We start from the raw sequence: 21,522 nt of genomic DNA on the forward strand, positions 1-21,522 counted from the left end.
AGGTTTCACAGTTAGCATCTCTCACCTCCAAGAAGTGGGACTTACTGTTTTTTCTCAAAGAATTTAGGTCCTAGAGAGGTTACGCAACTTGCCCAAGATCACACAGCTAATTAGCAGAGACGGGGCCAGTTTTGAACCCCCAGCTGTGTCCTGGTCCTGTTCTGCCCCTTTTGGAGTCTGCCACTCAGACTGCCCCAAGCCCTTCCTGCCAGAATCCTCATGGACTGTGTTCCTCCAAGGGCTTTCCAGGCTCTGTTCTGTCTGATCTGGGTGCTTCTCTAACCTTCTAGTCCTCAGACAACTTTGAATGTCACCACCCTTGAGTTGTTTTGCAGACAGTAAGCAAGCCAGGTTCTACTTGGAGGAATATATAGAGACAACCCTTTGGACTTTCTTCTGTGGTCAGCATGCTCTGCTGAGGCTCCGTGTGGACAGTGTGTTCAGGGAATGTGTCTGGGATCCTAGCTCTGTCGCTGGTTCCCCTGGACTCTCCTCCCAAGAGTCTGTCTTCCCAGAAGCCCAAAGGGATCTTGAGTTGTTCGACATTCCAGAATCCCACACCTCCTAAGAAAGCTCAGCCTTTCTTAACTCGCCTGTGAGGAGTTTCCTAAGAGGCAGGACGCATGGGGGCAAAACCTGCCCACAAGTGCTCAGCCCGCCCCGCACCCCCACGTGGGAAGGGCCTGGCATGGCCAGGCCGCCTAAGGCTGTGCTGAGCCTCCAGAAGCTGGAGGAAGGAGCAGCCAGACCTGGCGCCTGCAGATGGTCTGGGCCGGGCTAACAGTGGTCATTCCCTTGCTCTGCAGCCGAGTCTGAGCCCAGAACTCAAAGCCAAACCTGTCAGCTCTCCGAATGGGTGCACGACCAAGGATGCCCGGCCTGGATGTCTACTCAGGTGGGACACCTGGGTGGGGGAAGCAGGGCGGGGAGCCCTGGGCTTCAGTGGCTGGCAGGCACTGTCCTCTGAAGCCTGAGGTTCTGGGCCTCAGACTTACTCTCTTGGGCTGTAGGGAAATGCTATTGGAACCCTCAGCTGCCCCTGCCCACTCTCAGCTGAGAGAGGAATCCAGGCCACAAAGCCCAGATTTCCACAGACTCGACAGTGGTCCCCTCCCAGGGCTCACTCCATGCTCCGGTGTGGGGACCCTGTAGACGAAGCTGCCCAGGCTCCCTGTGCCCTTCCTGCTCGGCTGCTTGTGGGAGGGACAGCCAGGTTTCCCTCTGCCCAGTGCTGAGAGCCTGCCTGGGTTTGTTTCCCATGCACTCCACTTTCCTCCCTCCTCTCCCCTCTCCAAGGCACAGCACATTGGCAGGACGGCCAGACCCTGCCCCACCCTTGTTCTAACCCGTTCTCTACCTGGTCCTCCCCTGCTTTCCCCAATCCCCACTCCATGGCAATGGAGAGGGCCAGCATGTCCCGGCCTGCAGGCCAGGGAGATGCGAAGGTGGATGTGCAGGGGCAGGTGGCTCTTACCTGGCTCCACAGTCCCTCCTTGTAGATCCCAGCATCATTTCAATGCTCAACCCCCCTCACCCACATCTCCTTCCCTTCCAAACCAGAGGGCTTCAGGCTCTCCAGGGGGAGGGGACACCTGGGGTTAGGTGAAAGTGGAGGAGGGACCAGAGACAGGCAAATCCTCCGTGCATGGGCCCCATGCCAGGATGTGCCTAGACGTGCACACGCATATACAGCCATGTGCCTGGAGGGCTCATACCATGAGGGGTGGCAGCCACGGCTGTGGTCTCCAGTGTAACCATCTGCTCCCAGTCCTGCAGAGCCCAACATATGATTTAGATGATGTGTTGCTGACGGGACAGGCCTTGTCCTGGACACAGTGGCTCCTGAGGCTACCAGGACAGCCATTTTTTCTGCTGTCTCTAACCCAGGGCTGGGGTCGCTAGGCCAGCTGACAGACGTAGAGTTGGGTTATGAGAGTCGAGGCAATTCCCACCCACTCACCCGTCACTGTGGTCGCGGCTGCAGCGCCTGTCAGCTCTGGAATCCACTCCCACGCTTATTCTAGGAGGCTGGCTGGTCCAGGGGAGGGCTAGGGGCACCAGTGTTTGTTTGGAGAAGATTCTGGGGTGGCCATACCCTACTAAATTCATTCCGTTTTCCCAACAGGTCTGATCCCTGAGGTGAACCCCAATGCAACACCAAACTTCAGGGGCACAAGCGAGGACACATCTAAGGGACCAGAATGAGACTCAGCTACAGGCAAAAGGGCTCCTTCTCGTGGCTGCTTCAACCCAGTTCCCCAGGCCCAGCTTCTGGAATAGACAGTTCCTTCTGGTTAGATGGGTCCTACCATGTGGCAGGAAACAGCCATTGCCTGGCCTCCCCCTGCATTCCTGTCTGGGTGAAGAGGAGACGTGTTACGGCAGAGCAGGTGGGCAAGGCCAGAGCTACCCCAGGCCCATGTGGCCGCCTCCTTGCTTGGAAGGGGTGACTCTGAGCACAGGTAGACGCAGATGTGTGCAGAGAATGTGCTCTTCGGAGGAAGAACACTGATGAGCGAGCTCTGTACCAGCCCTTGCCATGTACAGCCAAGAGCCTAGAATGACATGGCCCTTCTCAGCAGTAATAACAGATGGTCTCAGCACCTCACATTTGTATGAGTCCGTAATGTATCAAGTGCTCCAACTACTCAAGGTAGCGCAGAAGGGAAAACAGGCACAGGCCGGGGGGTTTTGGGTGATTACACAAATGGGCTTGGCCTCCTTACCCCACTGCAAACTGCTGAGGTGCAAGGGAGCTCCCAGCCCTCAGCCTGGACCCTGGGACAGTGCCACCTGAGCCCGAGGCTCTGAAGCACTGCGTGATGACAGTTCCCACCTGCAACTCAGCAGCCAGGGAATGAATGAGAGTCAGGGGTGGCAGGGCCAGGCAGGGGCCCCAGCCATCAGTGGGGCCTGCGCTGCCGCCTCCGCTGCACTGCCTGGCGCAGCGCCTCCAGCAGCTGCTCCTGGTTGTTGCAGACATTGTAATGTGTCAGATGCAGCAGCTTGTCCACGTCCTCCTGGCTGTAGGTCACCTTCGTGTAGTGGTAGGGAGAGTCCGATGAAGACAGGTTCACCTCCCCAGCCGCTGCCTCCTCGGGTGTCCGCCGGACCCCTGTGGAGAGAGTGCAGCCTGGCATGGGGAACACGTTGTGGGGAAGACGGGTTTGGAGAGGCACAGGGGACGGAGGAGGTGTGGGGGACTGGGGCAGCAGGATGGGGAGGTGAACAGCAGCTCACCAGGGGCCGAGTACTCCCGGAAGGAGTCGCTGACCAGAGGAAAGTGCAGCACCGCAGGGGCTCCGGGGCAGGTGGGGTCGGAGAAGGTGTGGCACTCCCGAGGCTGGAGCTGCTCTTCGGGGCTGGGCGAGATGGGTGGGAACGGGATCCCCTGCTCCTGGCAGAACCGGCCCAGGAGCTGCAACTGCTGCAGGGCAGGCAGAAGGGGCTTCAGAGGGACAGGGCCCCTGGCATCCTCAACACTGGGGCTGACGTAAGATGCACAGGACCTGGGGCTCCAATGCCAAAACGGTCTCCAGTGGGGCCTACGAAGCCAGTCGTTGGAAAAAACTCTCCACACCTGACAGGCCTCGGTGGCAGCTCCTCTGGGGCTAGACGGAGCCGGGTTACTCCCAGCATTCCAGTTCTGACACTGGGAGCCAAAGCAGACTCAGCAGGTGGGCCCAGAGGCCCAGGACCACACCTCGCAGGTCAGTAAAGGGGACCCAGCTACAAGATACCAGGAGAACCTCGCCAGCTTCCCAACTTCCGGAAAAGAATGAGCTCCTCTGGTGGCAAATTAAGATTCCAGTGTCCCAGTCACAGCTCCTAAAGGAAGCTGAACCAGACACTGGACTCCAAAGCCCCTCTCTTCAGGGGGCAGGGGCCACCCACCGCCTCCCTGGTGGGCTGCCCACCCTTCCCAACCTGGAAGGCTCCGTGGAGGTTGTAGTCCAATGACAGGATGAGGTCCACGTCCCGAGTGGGCTGCAGGAGGGGCAGGCAGCTGGTATTGATGAGGTAGCCAACATCCAGCAGGCACAGGTGGGGCTCCGAGGGTGTCAGCTGGTTGGGGAGCCCATCCAGAGTGGTAGCTGGAAGGTTGGGGAGAGCAGCAATTGTCACAGATACCAAGGGTCCCAGATTCCTGCTGGAAGGAGAGACTCTGGCCTCTGGTCCCTGCTCTCCTGCTGAACCAACACCCCCACAGCCCTGCAGGTGGGCCCTGGGTCCCCAAGACAAGGAGAAAAAGACCCCTGTTCCAAGTAGTCCAGGGAATCAAGCTCAAAGCAGGAGAATGGGAGTGGACCGTGAGGGGTATCTGGACTGGGGACTCAAGGCTCAGGTGGCCACAGGAGGACTTTGGAGAGAAGCAGGTACCTTTCCATGTGGAGAAGTGAGGATGCTGAAAGTAGTCTTTGTGGAAATGGAGGCCACGCAGGAAATTATGTGCGGCCTGGGCCAGTGGACGCCACGTCAGAAGATCGGTGAAAAACTCAGCTATCCTGCCGGCTGTTGAGGGCTGTTGAGGGTGGTTCTTCTATCTTCAGAAGGGGGACCTGCGCCTTGTCTACACAGGCAAGGTGGGGAAATGGGGACTCCTGCACCTTTAGCCCCACCTTGGTGGTGACCCTGGAGGGGGAAGAGGTGAGAACCCCCCGCCCCCTGGTGCTGCCCCTTGGCACCCTTATGAAGGGGCCAGAGCACTTACCCAGGTTGGCCTGGTTCCTGACCCAGCGGTCCCAGAACTGGCTGGGCTCTGAGGCCCAGTATAAGCTGTCCTGGAGGTTGGCTGCATACAGGTTACTCCAGATACCTGAAAGAGCGGCCGTGAGGGAAGAGGGCCCCCGACTCTTGTCCCAACCCTACCCTTCCCCATGGCCAGTCCTGGCCCAGGAAACTCTTCTGACCGAGGCTGCCCTCTCACCCAGGACCCATTTTCCCTGCTCGGCCCAGCTTCCCCAGCCTGCCAGTGCCCCTCACCTTCTAAGAAGCAGATGCGGGACTCAGGAAGCCTCTTCATCAGCTGCCCCATAAAGAACTCGGAGCCAAAGAGCTCAGAGGGGATGAAGGCCCCGTACTTGGGGAAGCCGACCTCGTAGGGAGAGAACTCGCACCACTCTGTGAGGAGGCCACCCCTCAGCCTCATGGTGCAGAGCCCTTAGGCACCCCCACCCCCACCCCGACCCAGGGTTTTGCTTTAGGGCAGCTGAGGACCAGGAGGCCCAGGCCTTGTGGCCTGGGCTTTGTGCATGGGACCTAAGGCCCCTGCCTCCTTCCCAAAGGGCTGAGGGACCCTGGTAGGGTGCCGGTCTCCAGAAAGCACGGGACCTGGCTCAGGAGAGGTGGGTGTGACATCTGCAATCTGCACACAGGCCCCGTCTCCCCTTATTCCACCAACTGCAAGGGCACAGGTGTCAGCTCTTGGGCCACTCACCCCCAAATTCAAAAGTGGTCAGGCTCTGCCCCTTGGTGTTGAGGGCACAGTAGATGGGCAGAGGGTTCTGGCCATGACTCAGGGCCTCCCGTTGATCTGAGAGCTTGTGATCATGGGGCTGGGGAAAGATGCGTAGAACCTAAACCCACAGCTGCCTGGGTGCCCAGGGCCTTTCCCACCCTGCTGTCCAGCACCGAGCCCCAGCTCCAGCCCTTGCCCTGGCTCTGCCCCCAGGCCGCAGCCCCCGCACCTCATCATGCAGCAGCGCCTCGCTGATGAGGGCCCACAGGTTGGTGAAGCAGCTTGGGTAGCCCAAGCGGGCACGCTCGGCCAGCTCCTGCCGGTACAGCTGCAGCTGGCTGGGGGCCAGCACACCCAGCTTGTTCTTGGTCACCTGCGTCTTCAGCAACTCAGTGGGCCCCGCCAGGTCCTTCTGAGACCACTCTGGGTCCTCATAAAGGTTGGCCAAGGCCCTGGGAAAAGCCAGAGCCAGAGGGCTGTCACTGAAGGACCCCGTCTAGACCCCACGTGCCCCGGGCTTTCTAGGACAATGGCCTGGCAGGGACCTTCCCAGGGTCCCCTTGAGCACGTTTCTCCCTGGCATGTTCATTCTCCCAGCCCTTCTAGTTTTCTCAGAGGCCTAGGAGAACCCTGGCACCAGCACCCCCTGCCACACAGGGGCCAGCATCCGCCTGCCCCCAGCTCACCAGGTGGAGCCCGAGGCCCCGGTGATGTAGCAGACGCAATCCAAGAGGCCCAGCTCCTTCAGGCCAGCCAGCTGCCCATACAGGGAAGTCATTGCCCGGATCCCACCACCAGTGGCCATAATAGCTACCACTGGGATCTGGAAAAGAAGAGAGCCAGGCCTGTAGAGGCCCTAGGGATAGGGAAGGCCAAGTCACAGGAAGAAGAGGTAGCAGGTCAAGTGGCCACCCAGCCCACAGCTAAGGCCTGATCACAGGTCTTGGGACCAGTTCTGAGTCAGCCCTGGGGGCCAGAAACAGCCTTTTGAGTGCTCAGCTCCTCCAGTCCTAAGGGCTCCAGGAAAAAATGGCCCAGGCAAGTTCTGAGCCTCATCTCCTTGCCCTCAGCCCCCGAGCCTGATGCTCACTTTCTGGAAGCCCCAGGGCCCGCCTCAAAATTTTCCCAAATTGCCATCACTCCCCCAGGAGATGGCCCAGGCTAATATGAACCTCCTGAAACACCCTGGGCCAACAGGCCTCATACCAGATATCTGTCTCCCTCCCCAGACAGGCTAGGCTGAGAACCAAGAAACAGAGTAGGAAAGCCAGCCCTATGAGGTAGCTCCCATGCGGGCTCCAGGTGCCTCAAGCAACACTCTGCCTGTACCAAGTCCCTTCTAAAACCAGGTGAGAGGAAGCAGGGTGGGGACAGGCAGCTACGAGCTCTGGTCTAGATCGGGGACAAGCAGCTCCAGTGTTCAGCACCAGGAGCTAGGCCCAAGCAAGCCCGGGGACACCCCATCCAGCCCAGCCCCCAAACCTCATCCTCCTGCAGGTCTCCGTCCAGCTGCAGGGCCTGCCTCAAGGCCGCGGCCACCACCTGCTTCCTCCTGCTCAGGAAGGCCTGCTCCTCTGCACAGGGCCCGAAGCCCAGTCGCACGGCCAGCTCCCTCAGTCTGGCCGGGGAAGGAAGAGACTGTGAGACAGCTGTCAACCCTCCCCAGAGAATGGAAAGCTGGGTCTGCCTCACCTGTAATACCTACTGCCCTCCCTCTTCTCCCCAACCCTCAATGCCACTCCTGTGTCACAAGACTGAAGTCTGACACCTGGGGAGAGTGTGTCCATGTGGACATGCTTGGGAATGCAGCAAAGCAGACTGGCAGGACCCAGAATGCCGTGGCCGAAAGAGGCTGCTTGGGGTCCCAGGTGCAGACAGGCCCCCAGGCAGGCCCCATACCATAGATCCCCCCTCCAAGTCTTGTGCTCTGTCCCTTACCCACGGAGTTCAAAGCACTTTGGCAGGCTGAGGCAGGCATATAACTTGAGGCCAGGACCAGCCTGGCCAATGTGGGGAAACCCCGTCTCCACTAAAAATACAAAAATTAGCTGGGTGTGGTGGTGGGCACCTGTAATCCCAGCTACTCGGGAGGCTGAGGCAGGAGAATCGCTTGAACCCCAGAGGCGGAGGTTGCAGTGAGCCAAGATCGCGCCATTGCACTCCAGCCTGGGCGACAGAGAGAGACTCCATTTCAAAAAAAAAAAAAAAAAAAAAAAAAAGGGCAGGGGGCGGGGCAGAAAAGGACCAATAATCCTGTGTCTGTGAGGTGAGAAGCCACTCTCTCAAGACAGAGGGCCAGGGTGGGCGACAACTCTACGAAGATCATTTAAGGTCCAGCCATAACAGCTTCCACCCAAAAGGGCGCAATTTCCCCTCTTCTCTCCCTTGGTTTTCCTGCCCTCTCTGCGCCCCAAACCATGTTACCATTTTCCATCCTCGCCTCCCTGCGTTTTCCAGCCAAACATTTATCAAGTGCTCCCCGGGTGCCTGGCACTGGGCCAGTCACTCGCCCCTCTGACCATAGGTGCTAAGACTCCTCCCAGTACTCCTCCCAGTACTTCGTGCCCCCCCGAGCGCAAGCCTGAGTCCCTTCAGAGAGCATGAGGATGAGGGGCGGCTGTTTCTCCCCCTCACTCCTCCAGGCCTCCTCCAGCCCCGCGCCCTGGTTGTTTTCCAGGGCCTTGCCCAGTCCCCAGCCAGGCCTCTCACCCTGCTTCTTTTTTCAGCTCCACTCTCATCAGGGGCTCCTGAAAACCGTGAAGGCCCCAGTCACAAAAGGTCGGCCACCTCCACCCAGCTCTGGTCCTCTTACCCTGATCCCCGGCGCATCACCCCCGCCCCGCCACTGTCTCCACAGGCACCAGGCCTGAAGCAGGGATGTTCAGAGGACACTCCCCAAAGAGCCTGGCCCCAGCACCTGCTCAAGGTGTGACCCACGGAGAAGCGGGAAGCAGGCCCCTCCCTTTGTGGCCTGGGTCCCAGCCCCATCCAGGCGCCTTGCTTCCTTCCCTGGGAGGCCAGTACCTGGGACGTGGGGAAGACAAGCCTCACCACTTGACCAGAGGGCAGGGCACTCAGTGGCACCTTTAGTTGCTCCTCGGGGGCATCCTGCAGGGGACAAAGAATGGAGACCTAAGAATCTTTACGCTTCCACTCCTAGCAAAGACCTCACCAAACTCCCGCCGGCAGCCATAGAGGTATGGGAGGGACGGGAAGGGGAGGCCAGCATGGGCCCACACATGCTGCCAGGGTGCCCACTCTGCCAGGTGGAGCAGAGGTCAGACTGGGAGGAGGTGCAGAGGGAGGGAGGAAGTTCTGGGGGCCCCACCTCGAGGAAGCGAGGCACACTACCTGCAGGTGAATACTCAGCTCCTGCTCCCAGCAGGCTGGGCAGTGGAAGCGGAAGGTGCCAGTGCCCACAGAGGCCTCCTGTGGACCCTCACAGGACCCAGGAACCACAAGCTGAACTCTGCGCTCTGAGGCTGGAAACAGGAACCAGAGCAGAGAGGCTGGGGACGGTATCTCTGCCCACAGAACCCATCTTGCTGCGTGGCCTGGAGGGCACCTCCCTCTCCCCGCTGAAATAGTCTGGTGGAGATGGATCCCCCACCACGGTCCCCCGAGAAGGCCTAAGGGGAAAGCTCAGGCCCCAGGGAGAATTGTCCAATGCTTAAAGGGGGAAGACAAGAGCTGAGAGCCAGGGGCTGTCCCAGTGGGTTGGGGACTCACACTTCTGGTCTCCTGTCTCCTCCAGTTGAACGTGCAAGCAGGAGAGCTCCCGGGCCTGAGTCATGAAGACAGCCCCTCAGACACTAACCCCACCCCCCGATTCAGGGACCCCACCCTCGCAGCACCCTGGCTGCTGCTGGTCTGCACTTCATTACCTGGGCCCTTCAGATTGTATTCCCTTAACAAACTGAAATCCCAGGGTCCCCAGGCTGAGGCAGCGGTGGGCCTGTACCTCAAGTCGCTGGCATGAGGGAGTCCCGGGGACCCCAGACCGCCTCCCAGAGCACTGGCACACTCACCACCAGAACGCCATTGCTGACGAGCCACTCGCCACGGTCAGCCCTGGAAAGAGCCCCCAGAGCCCCCTTAGCAGGAGTCCAGGTTCCCACCCCACAGAGACCTGGGCATCCCCCAGGCACTAGTGCTGTCCTTCCCACAAGGCACTCCCACCCAAACTGCCCCAGGCCCCTGACTCACAGACTCTGCAGGCGAAATTCAACTTCCAGGCGCCCCTCACCCTGGGAAGAGAGCCAGAAGTAACTTAGAAAGGGTCAGAAGGAGTGCACATATGTCAGTGAGTATGAGAGACATGCGTGTGTGTGCATGTGTGCGCGTGGAGATTTCAACCCAGACACCAGCTAGGGCTGCCGTGGAAACACCGCCTTGCCTGAGGGCTCAGCGAGAAGCTCTCGCACCGGAACTCCCCAGCCCGCAGAGTCCCCGCATCAAACAGTACTGACAACACAGGGTCATCTCCGGTCACCAGGTCCTGGTCAAAGACTTTCAGTTCCACGACATTCTGGAGGGGAAAAGAGTGACAGGGCTGCAGGAGGGAGGGGACAGGAAGGTGAGCAGGGCAGCGGCAGTGGCTGGCGAGGATGTGGGTAGAGTCGGCGCTGATGCCTGGCCCACCTTGAGCTGCCTGTGGATCCTGAAGTGAAAGCTCTGGTTCCAGACAGGGCTACTGCTGTTCTTGACCGTGCGTGTCTGGAGCCTGTGGCTGCAGGCCGTGGGCAGCCAGAGAGTCACGTAGCAGTCAGAGGGGGTCACTGCGGGAAGGAACAAGTGCCCAGCGGTGGACAAGAGCCCTTCCCAGCCGCCCAGACCCACTTCCTTCCATCACCTAGAGCCCCAGGTGGGTTAAGACTGAGGGGGAGGGGAAGTGGGGGCCAGAGGCAGAGCCCCAGCTGCCACCTTCCACCCAGAAGCTCCTCTCAGCTCCCTCCTCTAGGCCCTGCCCACCGGCCCACCCGCCTCCACCAAATCCAGCCACAGCACCCTCCTCCTCAGCACCCTCCTCCTCCCTCAGCCCAGCACAGGGGCCAGGGCGGTGCGCACTCACCTAGGTCCTTAGAGGGTAGGCGATGGGCCTGCAGGACACGAACCGTGAGCAGGCAGGTCCTGGACACCTCTGCCTGCAGAGGTGGGAGAGGGGAGACCTGCTACGGGCTGATGAAGCCAAGGGTGACAGGGGCCACAAAGGAGGCTGGAGCAGTGCCTCAAGGCCTAAACCTGAACCCCAGGCCCATCCTCCATCTCATCAGAATCCTGAATCAACAAGAGGAGACATGGTATCTCCATCATGACGCCTGCCAGCACTTACACAATGCTCTGCGCCGGCTCTGGGCCAAGGGCTTTGCATACATTAACTCATTTATCGCACAACCACCTTATGCACAGATACTATTTACGATGGCCCACTCCACAAGGAAACTGAGGCACAGAGAAGCAGTCACTTGCCTGAGGTCCACAATTGGGGTTGGAGCCCGGGCAGGCTGGCTCCAGATTTATGCCTCACACAGACCTGCTTCCACCTTCTCGGGCTAGTATCCTTTAGGCTCTCCACCCCACATCCCCAGCCCACACCCCAGCTAAGCAGCTTTCCGGCTGGTCTTGGGTGGCAGGGGACATAAGCTATCGAGGGAGGGGAAGTAGCACATCAGGGCCTTGGGCCCCAGGCTGAGCTGCTCTCGCACCCTCCCTCCACCCTGGTCAGAAGAGCATCCTGGAAATGGGTTCTCTCCTGGGCAGGGGAGGCGGCTCCTAGCTCAGACCCCTCACAGGCTGTCATGTCCTCCAGGTCCTGCCAGGTCAGGCTGAAGATGGTCCCCCGGTAGCTCCCTCCAAACCCATGCCCCTGGTTCTGGGAATGCAGCCTGACAGGCGCACCGGGACCAGGGAAGCCTGTGCCAACTGCTTCCTTTCGGCCTTCCACCTGCCTCTGCAAGGACCCTAACAGGTCAAGTCCAGGGAGCAACCAGGTCCAGGGCAGTGCTGGAGGGCCTCATCCACCAGGGTCAGCCCAGGGCCCTCACACTCCAGGCAACTGAGTCAGAGGAGCATGGAGGAGCCACTTGCTTCCAGGGCCTCAGGGCGGCAGCTGGGAGCCTCTGAGTCTCCAGGGCCCAAATCTATGTTGCCAGGGAGCTCTGCCAGGAGCCCGTTCCCAGGACAGAAAACACTCAGGACGGATCCCTCATCCCCAAGCCTCCTTCTCCCCTGGCTTCTGCCCACTAGCCTGGTCTTGTGGTCAATAAACTCCCCTCCCTACCCCTGGAGAAGACCACAGCTCCCATAAGAAACATATTAACTAGGCCCCAGGTAGAGACCAGGGGTCCCAGTAGGGACCCAGGGCCCTGCCAGGCCTTACCACAGCCATGAGACTGAGTCCTCAGGAGCAGGAATGATGGGGCAGTGGCCACAGGATCAAGGACTGTCAGCTTTCTAACCCAGAGCCAGGGATGTGATGTCCCAATTGGTCCCAAGTCCCTCCTACCCGCCGCCTCTGCTCCACCTAAGCTCCACACCCACTCCTGAACCAGCCACCTGTCCAGGAAATGAGGCACCCTAAGCCTATACTAGAGCTCCTGATACCTCTGTGGCATTTGCCAGCCTTTACCAGCTGGGCCTGCCCCACCCAGCCCTGCAATCCCAGCCTGGAGAGCTTGCTGCTAGGGGCTGAGCAGAAGGAAAGCAGGGGTGAGTCCCAGAACAGCAGCCAAGAGAAGAGTGGAGTTCCCTGTCACAGGCCTTTCGCAACTCTGGCACCTGTTGGACAGGAATGCCCAGTCTTGATGGCAGGGCTCCATCAATCTGAGATGAACACCCGGGCCCCCTCACGACAGGCAGGGGAGTGGCTGTCACATAAAACAGCCCTTCAAAGCTAGGTGCTGAGTGGCCGGGGATGAGGCCTGTGGGTTGGCACTCAGGGGCAGGGGGTTCTTCTGCCTCCAGGGCATGGTTTGTGGGAGGGTCAGCGTGTGGAGACCAACTCTTTCCTCAGAGGGACAGCCCCACGAGAGGCGGGGGCTTCCGTCCCTTCCTGCCTGTGCCTGTTATGGGAGAAACAGGGGTTATCCCCACGGCACCAGGTCCCACCTGCTGCCCCTGAACTGGGGGAGGACAGTAACCATAGGAGAGCTAGGAATAGCTCTCAAGGTCCTGGGCCAAAGCGGTCCGGACCAGAGAGCTACAAGACTCAGGTCTGCTTGCTTGTCCCAGGGAGGGGCTGCGGTGGCTCTCATGGACAGTGGGACTTGGGCAGCTGACGGCTCTTTGGGCCCAGGCTGGGATCCAGCCCTCACCCCCAGTGAAGGTCACCCTGAAGTTTTTACCTGAACCTTCAGGCCCTCCTTAGACCACAGAAGGCAACTTCAAGAGGGAGGATCAGAACATACGACTCATAAGCCAGGCGCAGTGGCTCACACCTGTAATCCCAGCACTTTTGGGAGGCCGAGGCAGGTGGATCACGAGGTCAGGAGATCAAGACCATACTGGCTAACACGGTGAAACCCCGTCTCTACTAAAAATACAAAAAAATTAGCCGGGCATGGTGGCACGCACCTGTAGTCCCAGCTACTTGGGAGGCTGAGGCAGAATAGTGTGAACCTGGGAGGCGGAGCTTGCAGTGAGCTGACATCACACCACTGCACTCCAGCCTGGGTGACAGAGCGAGACCCCATCTTAAAAAAAAAAAAAAAAAAAAAGGACATACGACTCACAGCTACCTTTTATTCAACATGTCCTGTGTGCCAGCTCCATGCTGGTCCTCATAGACATCATCTCCAAGCCCACAACAGCCCCGCGAGGTACAGCCATTATTATCTCTTTACTGACAGGACACCAACGCCCGAGATGCAGTGACTCGCCCAACATCACAGCGCTGGGGAGAGGTGCCGCTGCACCTGATCCCCACTCTGCTCACCTGTGTGGCAACTTCCTGAGAACCCTCACCCAGACCTGCCTGGCACCTTGAGTCCTTATGACCACATTCCAAGATCCTCCAAAGCTGATCTCAAGCCATGCTGGACCCGGGGCCAGCAGCCAGCATGCACACTCCAGGCTCTCTCGAGAACTGACCGGGCCAGGGAGGGGCTGGCCCCGTCCCCCGAGGCGTGCTTGGTCGTGTTCACCAGCGCTCCATCAGTCAAGGCCTGAAGCCTTGGTGAGGGAGTCGAGCAGCTGGAAGTAACTATACTTGAGGTCGTATTCCATGTCATACCAGAAATTCACTGTGGGAAGAACGGGGATCTGAGCATGAAGATCCCTCTTCTGACCTAGAGCCTCCCAAGCCTCCCCCCAGAGGCCCTGCTGGACCTTGGCAGGGCCTGTCCCCAGGCGGCCTGGGCAACTCCTCACCTGCGATGCAGCCCTGGGACTGCTGGACGTGGTGGAACCACAGAGCCGGCAGATAGAGCATCTCACCGGCCCGCACCGTGCAGCGAAGGGCCTGGGCCTGACTGTAACTAGGGTACCGTGCTAGGTCTGGCGCCAAGGGGTCCAGTGGGATCCAGGGCACCTGGGAACACATCAGATGCCAGGGAGCAGCCCCCCAGACCCCCCCAGGACTTCAGGCTCTGTCCCTTCCAAAGGTCAACACCACAGACCCTGCTTGGCTCAGCACTGAAAGGCCTCAGACTTAGGGACTTTTCAGAGCAAGGTGCCACCTCCCCAGATCTTTTGTGCCTGCTCTTCAGAGCCAGGCTTCTGCCCTTCTCCCTCCCTAGAGCCCAAGAACAGGACAGACACCTTCTCCATGGCCTCTTCATCCACCACCTTAAAGGTGCCCTCTTCAGTTAGCTGGTAGGTTGCCGGCCTGTACAGCTCTGGAGCCCAAGGGAGAAGGGTGTGGGGGAATTGCAAACAGCCTGGAACTTGCCAGACCCTCCTCCACCCCAGCCAGCCCTGGGCAGGGGCAAGGGGATCAGGGGCCCTGGTGCACTGGGGATGCCACAGCCACACCTCAGGCCTGGGAACTGGCCTCCCTTGCTGCCCTTGCTGCCTCCCTCCCCCTTGGGCCAGCTGTTCCCCAGCCCCTCCCTGCAGGCCACATCCCCTACCATAGGGGATGAAGGGCCGGTCACTGGGCGGATGGAACAGGAAATGCTTCTCTCCTGAGACCACGCAGTAGAGGTTCTCATAGTGGTCCTTGTGCACTGCCAACAGAAAGAAGGCCCGGGGGCAGGGTATGGAGGGCAGGGGCACGGGAGGAGGCAAACCATCATGCTGAGAGCCCTGCACCCCAAGACGGCCTATGACAAAAGAGAAGCACTTATAGAGCCAGTGGGCTGGAGTTGCCAGGGGCTCTGATGGGCATTCTGGAACTCTGCCTACCAGGGACCTGATGCTCACCAGGCCCTGGTCTCCTCTTCAACAAGAGGAAAAGTTCTCCTACACTTACCCCCTGGCCCAGCGGGCCTTCAGGGAGGTTTCTTTGGGTCTAGAAGAAACAATGCACCCGCCCCCAATGCCATGGGTCCATTCCCCGACCTCAGCTGTCAGGGGAAACCCTCTGTGGTGCCCGAGTCCTAGAAGCCAAAAGAAATCTTAGAGAACAGCCCAACCTCCACCCAGGGCCATCCCTCCACTCCTGGCCTCGTCTTCCCTCCCTCTGCCCCAACCTGCTCCTTCCCCACCTTTGTATTCCCCTTACACCTACAAGAAGTCACCGCAGCCGCCTCCCCCAGCCAGAAGTTCACAGCATCGGGCATCTTTCCTGCAGGGCAGAAGGCAGAGAGCAAGTTAGGAAGGCCAGGCTGGGGAAAGCTGCCATCCAGTGATGCCAGAGCCAAAACCTGGGTGAGCACAGAAGAATCCCAAGAAAGGGGTCAGGGAGAAGAGGCAGAGGTTGGGAAATCTTGGGGAAGGGGTCCTCCCTCCCTGGGGCAGAAGGAAGGACAACAATCTTTGGCAGTTCATCTATGATTAAGTCAAGGCCTGGGAATGTATTCAGTGAGCTGCACCAGATGCTGACGGGACCAAGCCCATAGGCCAGGTCATCACCTAAGGGCAAACAGGCTGACCCCCTCCTTCCCATATCTTCCCTGTCCAGGGCCAGGACCACCCCACCTCCACTCACCCAGGGCTTCAGAGGCCCAGGGCACATGGGATTCCAGATCAGGCAGCAGCTGGGGCAGCTCGGTGGGCAGGTTGGAGCACTGCTTCTGCACATAGAGGACTCCAGGGTGCTGGGCCCGGCCCTCCAGCACATCCAGCACGAAGCTCAGGGGCAGGCGGCGCTCAGCTGGCATCATGAAGCGGTCCCCTCTCACGGCATCCGCATAACCATCGGGGGTCACGGCCATACTCACCTCTGTGGAGCCCACTGTGGCTCTAGAGGAATGGACACTCAGCCCATGCCCAGATGCCAGTAATCACTGCTCACACCTGAACCCAGGGCAGCTCCCACCTGAAATAGGGGAGGGACCACTTCTGGAGGGCCGGCCAGTGCTGCAGAGCGTTGCGGATGATGCACGGCCTGTTGGGGCAGACCCAGTCCCGGTAGAAGTGGAGCGGAGTTGGGGGTTTGTCCAGGTAGGGCACAACAAGAGGCATGCAGAGCTCTGAGAGAAAGAAGAAGACAGGGGATGGAAGGGCTGAAGTCTGCAGCACCCAGTCCCTGCCCAAGAGATGCCCTCCCTGGAAAGGCCGCGCTGTGTCACTGGGAAATGCTCGTTGGTGACCAAAGGACCCTGGACAACCAGTAATAGAAAGATGAGGAGGGAATAATGAAAGCAGAAAGCATCACGCACACACACCAGCATGGGCCCTGACCGTCCACAGGGCCAGAGGCTGCTACCCAGCCCATAAGCCAAATCCCCTGTGGGGCTGTGTCTGCACAGTGGACCCTATGCCTTCCCACCCTGGAGAGGCCAGCCTCCTAGCATCTACCAGGAAAGGCCACCATGGAAGTGGCATTGGGAGCTCCAGAATGAGTAAGGCTGAGGCCCCATGGCCATGGGCTATTCTGGGTGTTGTGTGGCTCTGGGAAGCCCCCTTTAACAGTGACATTTACTGAGCACCTGGAATGTGCTCAGCACTTGGCTTGGCTAATCTGGGGCTATCAGGGATGACACAATCATCATCTTAAGAAATTTACAACCTTCTTACCCGGGAAGACAAACTACCAGATGACACCAATGGAGAAAAAGGAAGGGCTCGGCTATGGTTTGGGTCCTGCTGAACAGCATCACCGTCTCCAGACACCCAGGGCCACCACGTACACTTCGGCAGGCTGCGTGGTGTGCCACCTGCGCAGGGGTCTACAGTGGCCCTGTGTCACCTCTAATCAAAATCTTTTTGACTCAGCTTTCTCCTTCACTCCCGTCATCCTACTGGTTGGCTCTAAGTCCTGTTGATTCTGTCTCCTATGTCTCTCAAACCCACCGTCTCCTCTCCTCCGCTGGCATCCACATTCCAGCTACCTCCTTTGGGTCCTCACTCAAATATCACATTGATAAGACTTCCTTCTCCGACTATACTTTCTAAATTTATAATCTGTCCCCCTGCCGCAAATCTTTATATCCCTTTCTGTATTTTTTCTCGTTAGCATTCTTCACCATCTAACATGCTATATATTTTAGGGCTAGACGTGGTAGCTCATGTCTGTAATCCCAGCACTTTGAGAGGCAGAGGCAGGAGGATCGCTGAGGCCGGGAGGTCAAGACCAGCCTTGGCAACGTAGCGAGACCCCATCTCTACAAAAAAATTAAAAATTAACTGGACATGGTGGCATGCACCTATACTCCTAGCTACGCAAGTGGCTGAAGCCAGAGGATCACTTGAGTCCAAGAGGTAGAGGCTGCAATGAGCTATCATCATGCCACTGCACTCCAGCCTGGGTGACAGAGCAAGACTTTATCTCAAAAAAAAAAAAAAAAATATATATATATATATATATATATATATATATTTCACCTACATAAACTGTTTATCATTCTTTCACCCTTGCTAGAATGTGAACTCCACAAGGGCAGAGACACTTGTCTGTTCACTGATGCACCCCTGGGACCCAGAACAGTACCTAGCACACAGCATGTGCTCAGCAAGTATTTGCCTAATGTTGAATGAAGGTCTCCAGTATCCTGGCTGGATGGTTGCAGTAGTGAACTAGCTGGTTTCTCTGGCTTAATTCCACTCCCTCCCAAAGCATTCATCATCATAGCCCCAGTCATCTTCTGAAAATACAATCTCATATCGTCATACCCCTAGCAACAAATGCCTCGACGGCTTATCACTGCTCCTTAGAGAATGCCGCCTGCCTTGGCAAGCACGACCAGGCCCAACCTACTCTTCCAGTCTGATTTCCTGTCTCGTGCCTGCCCTTGCCACACACCCTCTATTCAGGTGGTACCTTTGTTCCAGCTGCTCACTCAGACTGGAGTGTCTTTCTGCTGGTTTTTATAAAGCGTACAGGGCTTCGCTTTGCTACATTCATGCTCTAGGTCGAGCCAAAAGGCCATGGTTTCCACTTGGTGGTTACCATATCCTGCTCCAAATGGTCCCGGCACTGATGTTCACCTCTGAGGTCACACTGCATCTCTCACGGCCACACCATGCCAGTCACCTTTACTTTCTGATCAGCTGGAAAGTGAATGTTCTTAGATCAAATATTGTAACTGAGTGAGAAGACCCCACTGGGCCCAGGAATACTGGAAAAGAAAGAGCTGGCATGCCTGCTTGCTTCCCTGGCTAGAGTAACTCCTCTCTGTGGGCAGGTTGTCCTGTCATCTCTCCAGCTCTCAGCAGAGAGGGTAGCTCCTCCCCGCAGCTGGTCGTCCCATCGTCTCTTCTGGTCTGGCTGAGTCAGGGGCTTTTTATGGGTCTCACAGGGGAGGACATACATGCCTATTGGTCCATGGGCAGCCATGGGTGGGCCGGAAAAAGCATCAAAAGTTCCCATTCCGGTCCATGGAACCGGCAGCCCAGCCCCCAGGCTTCAGGCCTTCCCTGGCTTGAAGGTCGGGCTTCACCAGGACCCGCCACCTTCCACCCAGGAACCTGTCTGTCTCTTGCCACCATTCACGGCACCCAAGCTGTTTGTGCCAAGGGGTGCCTGCAGGCCAGCACTGAGCTGCCCTCAGCCCCTCTTGGCCTCCCTCCCATGCTCGTTGGCACCCAAAGGCCAGAGGGGGCCAAGGTGGCAGGGGGCTGGTGTGTCAGCACTGCCCAGAGCATTCACACACCCAGCCAGGCTGCAATAGCACCCAGGCTTGGCCTCAACTTTGCTCCATGATCTGATCAGGTGCTGACAGTGGGGAGAAGCCAGACAGCAGGATCAGGCACTTCCAAGCCTGCGACAGCAGGAAGGGGCCTTCCTGGGTCCCCAAAAGTGCAGACATGCCTGGGTCCGCAGCTGCAGCTTGGGAGGCTGCAGCTGCACCTAGGAGGGTGGGGCTCCTGCCTGCTCCTGGCTCCCAAGAGCACAGGGGTGCCTGAGTTGCAGCCCTGGCTTGGGTGGCTGTAATTGCGCCTAGGGAGCTCCCACTCCACCAACTTGGAAGGGGTGGGGCTCCCACTTGTCCCCAGTTCCCGCCAGCTCTGTGGAACATGTGGCCCCAGCCGCCTCTCCTCTTCGCATTTTCCCCACAGCGGCGGCGGGCAAGGCGCATATGGCATGGCAGCTCTGACCACCCCAAACAAATGAGCCTAGTAGTCCTGTGTTCTGGAAACAGTGAAGAAGCCAGTTTGCAGGAGCAGGATCTTTGTGCACATGTGTGAGTATTTTTGTACTCACAAGTACAAGTCCCTACAAGTCCCAGCTGCACCTTTGGCAGGGTGCTCGCGGGCTTCTGGGATGTGGGAGGGAGCGAGGTTCAGGCTGCAGCAGAGGGTCTGGGCTTAGGAGCAGGTCCTGCCCAGCCATGTGAGGGTGGGGGTGGTGCAGTCGGCTGCCTCGGGGATGCAGGGAACAGGGGACTCACTACCACCACTGCTGCTCCCAGAGCCGCGTCTGCTGCCCGACTCGTGCCTCCCCACTGCAGCCAGCATGATGACAGCATCTGCTTCAAACTCCCCGCCACTGTCATCAAAACTACTGGACTCAAACAATCCTCTTGCCTCAGGAGGTGGGACTACAGGCACATGCCACCACACGATGGTGTCTCACTATGTTGCCCACGCTGGTCTTGAACTCCTGGCCTCAAGAGATGCCTCCCACCTTGGTCTCCTGAAGTGCTAGGATTACAGGCGTGAGTACCGCACACAGCCTGGGATTCTGAAAATACATGGAAACTGCCATTTTTTCACCCTTTGGACTTCTGCAATTAGGGATTTGTTTTACTTGCTCACCATTTCCTTTAGAGAATGGCTGCTTTCCTCTCCTGGGGCTTCCAAGTGAGAAAATTTCAAAAGGGATCCAAACAATTGCTTTGACCCCATAACTCTGCTAAGAATTTAACAAGGCCGGGAGCAGTGGCTTATGTGTTCCATGGCGTTCCAAAACTTTGGAATGCTGAGGTGGAAGGATTGTTTGAGGAATCTGAGACCAGCCTTGTCTCTACTAAAATTCAAAAAAATTAGCCAGGCGTGGTGGCACATGCCTGTAGTCTCAGCTACTCCCAGGTGCTGAAGCAGGAGGATCTCTTGAACCTGGGAGGTCGAGGTGCAGCGAGCTATGATCGTGCCACTGCACTCCAGCCTGTGTGACAGAGTAAGACCCTGTCTCAAAAAATATAAAGAATTTAACCAACAAACATACTCACCCATGTGCAGAAGACACTGCTCCTGCAGACTGGCTTCTTCACTGTTTCCTAAACACATCAGGCACACTCCCACAGAGGGCTTTGCCTGCACTTACCTTCTAACCTACTTCTTCTACTCTACAATGTACTCATTCAGTACACCTGTGGTTAATTGTCCACCTTCTCACTTAGAATGTAACAGGACATAGACTGTAAAAGACAGATTTGTTTTATTCAGTGATGTATCTCAAACACACTGAACAGAGCCTGGCACACAGAGATGCTGAATAAGTATTTGTTAAATCAATACTCAAAGTATTCGTTGCAGCATTATTGAAAACAACGGATTGGACATGACCTAAATGACTAAGTGAATACAGCACTAGCACACAGACGTGAAAAAGACTGAGGTAGAGGAATGTGAAATGATCTCCAAGATACACGGTGCAGAAGAGTGTGTTTAGCAGGCTACTATTTGTACAAAAAAAAGGTAAAAAGTCGTGTGTGCACGGATATAAACAATCTTTCTGTAAGAATGCAAACTGGGGCTGGGAGGGAACCTTGCTTCATTTACATTGCGTACCATTGTATATTACATACCCATCACATACACATGAGCCTGTGTTGCTGTTCAGTGGCAAGACATTATTTGAAAATAGAAAAAAGAAGGAAGGAGGGAAGAGAGAAAGAAAGAAAAGGAATAAAAACCAAGCAGAGGAAGAGCCAGGGACCATTTGGTCAGCCTGCAATCCTCCCAAAGTGCGACAAGGGAGTTGAGGTCGGAGGTGGGGCACGTGGGGGAGGAATCCGACCACCACCTGTGTGCCTTCCATGAGCTTTCAACAAGGGTAACAGCAAGCTGCTCAAGACTGTAGGAAACACAGGGCTTCGCCGCGACCACGGTCAAGACGGCACCGGGCCTTGGGAATCACGTGAACAGAATCACCCAGGAAGCCGCGGGAGCGCGCGAACACGGGAGAAGGGAAGCAGGTTGCCACAGAAGAGCAACCCGAGCGGGGCCTCAGGGCAGTCGCACACACGAGGTTCCGAGCCCCCGGTGTCAGCGGCATCCCAGGGCCCCTCCCGTGTTCGGAAATCGCCGCAGCCTGTGGGAGAGCCACTCACCCCTTGCAGCGGCCGGGAATTCTCGTAACTCGCTCCGCACGGCTTCCAAAGCCGCCTCCGCCATGACTGCGTCAGCGCCGGCCGAGACCCCGCCTCTCTCCCCGGCGTCCCCGCCGCAGGCCACACCCCAAGCACTCGCCCCGCCCTCCCCGGAGTCCCCGCCGCAGGCCACACCCCCAGACTCTCGCCCCGCCCTTCCAGAGGCCCCCGCCGCAGGCCACACCCCCAGCACCCCGCCCCGTCCTGCCC

General features: G+C 58.0%; 1 protein-coding gene, 1 long non-coding RNA gene and 1 pseudogene across 2 annotated transcripts; 1 reads left to right on the forward strand and 2 right to left on the reverse strand.

Moving 5' to 3' along the window:
- The first annotated feature begins 794 nt into the window (after positions 1–794).
- On the forward strand, positions 795–2,608 carry LOC134758742 (uncharacterized). Its single transcript, XR_010134270.1, has 2 exons — positions 795–895; positions 2,126–2,608. It is a non-coding gene; the product is annotated as an uncharacterized lncRNA (long non-coding RNA).
- Positions 2,609–2,610: 2 nt separating this feature from the next.
- Positions 2,611–13,024, reverse strand: LOC129534646 (cytosolic phospholipase A2 beta-like; annotated as a pseudogene).
- LOC129523520 (bifunctional peptidase and (3S)-lysyl hydroxylase JMJD7-like) lies at positions 10,530–21,409 on the reverse strand. The gene is made up of 9 exons (XM_063707673.1): positions 21,274–21,409; positions 15,876–16,029; positions 15,546–15,799; positions 15,126–15,182; positions 14,527–14,622; positions 14,216–14,292; positions 13,826–13,985; positions 13,547–13,698; positions 10,530–10,602 (listed from the first exon to the last, which is right to left on the reverse strand). Exons 1-8 carry the CDS (start codon positions 21,335–21,337, stop codon positions 13,610–13,612), a joined length of 951 nt encoding a protein of 316 aa, XP_063563743.1. The 5' UTR covers positions 21,338–21,409; the 3' UTR covers positions 10,530–10,602; positions 13,547–13,609.
- Between the last annotated feature and the right edge of the window lie 113 nt (positions 21,410–21,522).

This window comes from Gorilla gorilla, chromosome 1, assembly GCF_029281585.2.
Source record: "Gorilla gorilla gorilla isolate KB3781 chromosome 1, NHGRI_mGorGor1-v2.1_pri, whole genome shotgun sequence".
Taxonomy (NCBI): domain Eukaryota; kingdom Metazoa; phylum Chordata; class Mammalia; order Primates; family Hominidae; genus Gorilla; species Gorilla gorilla.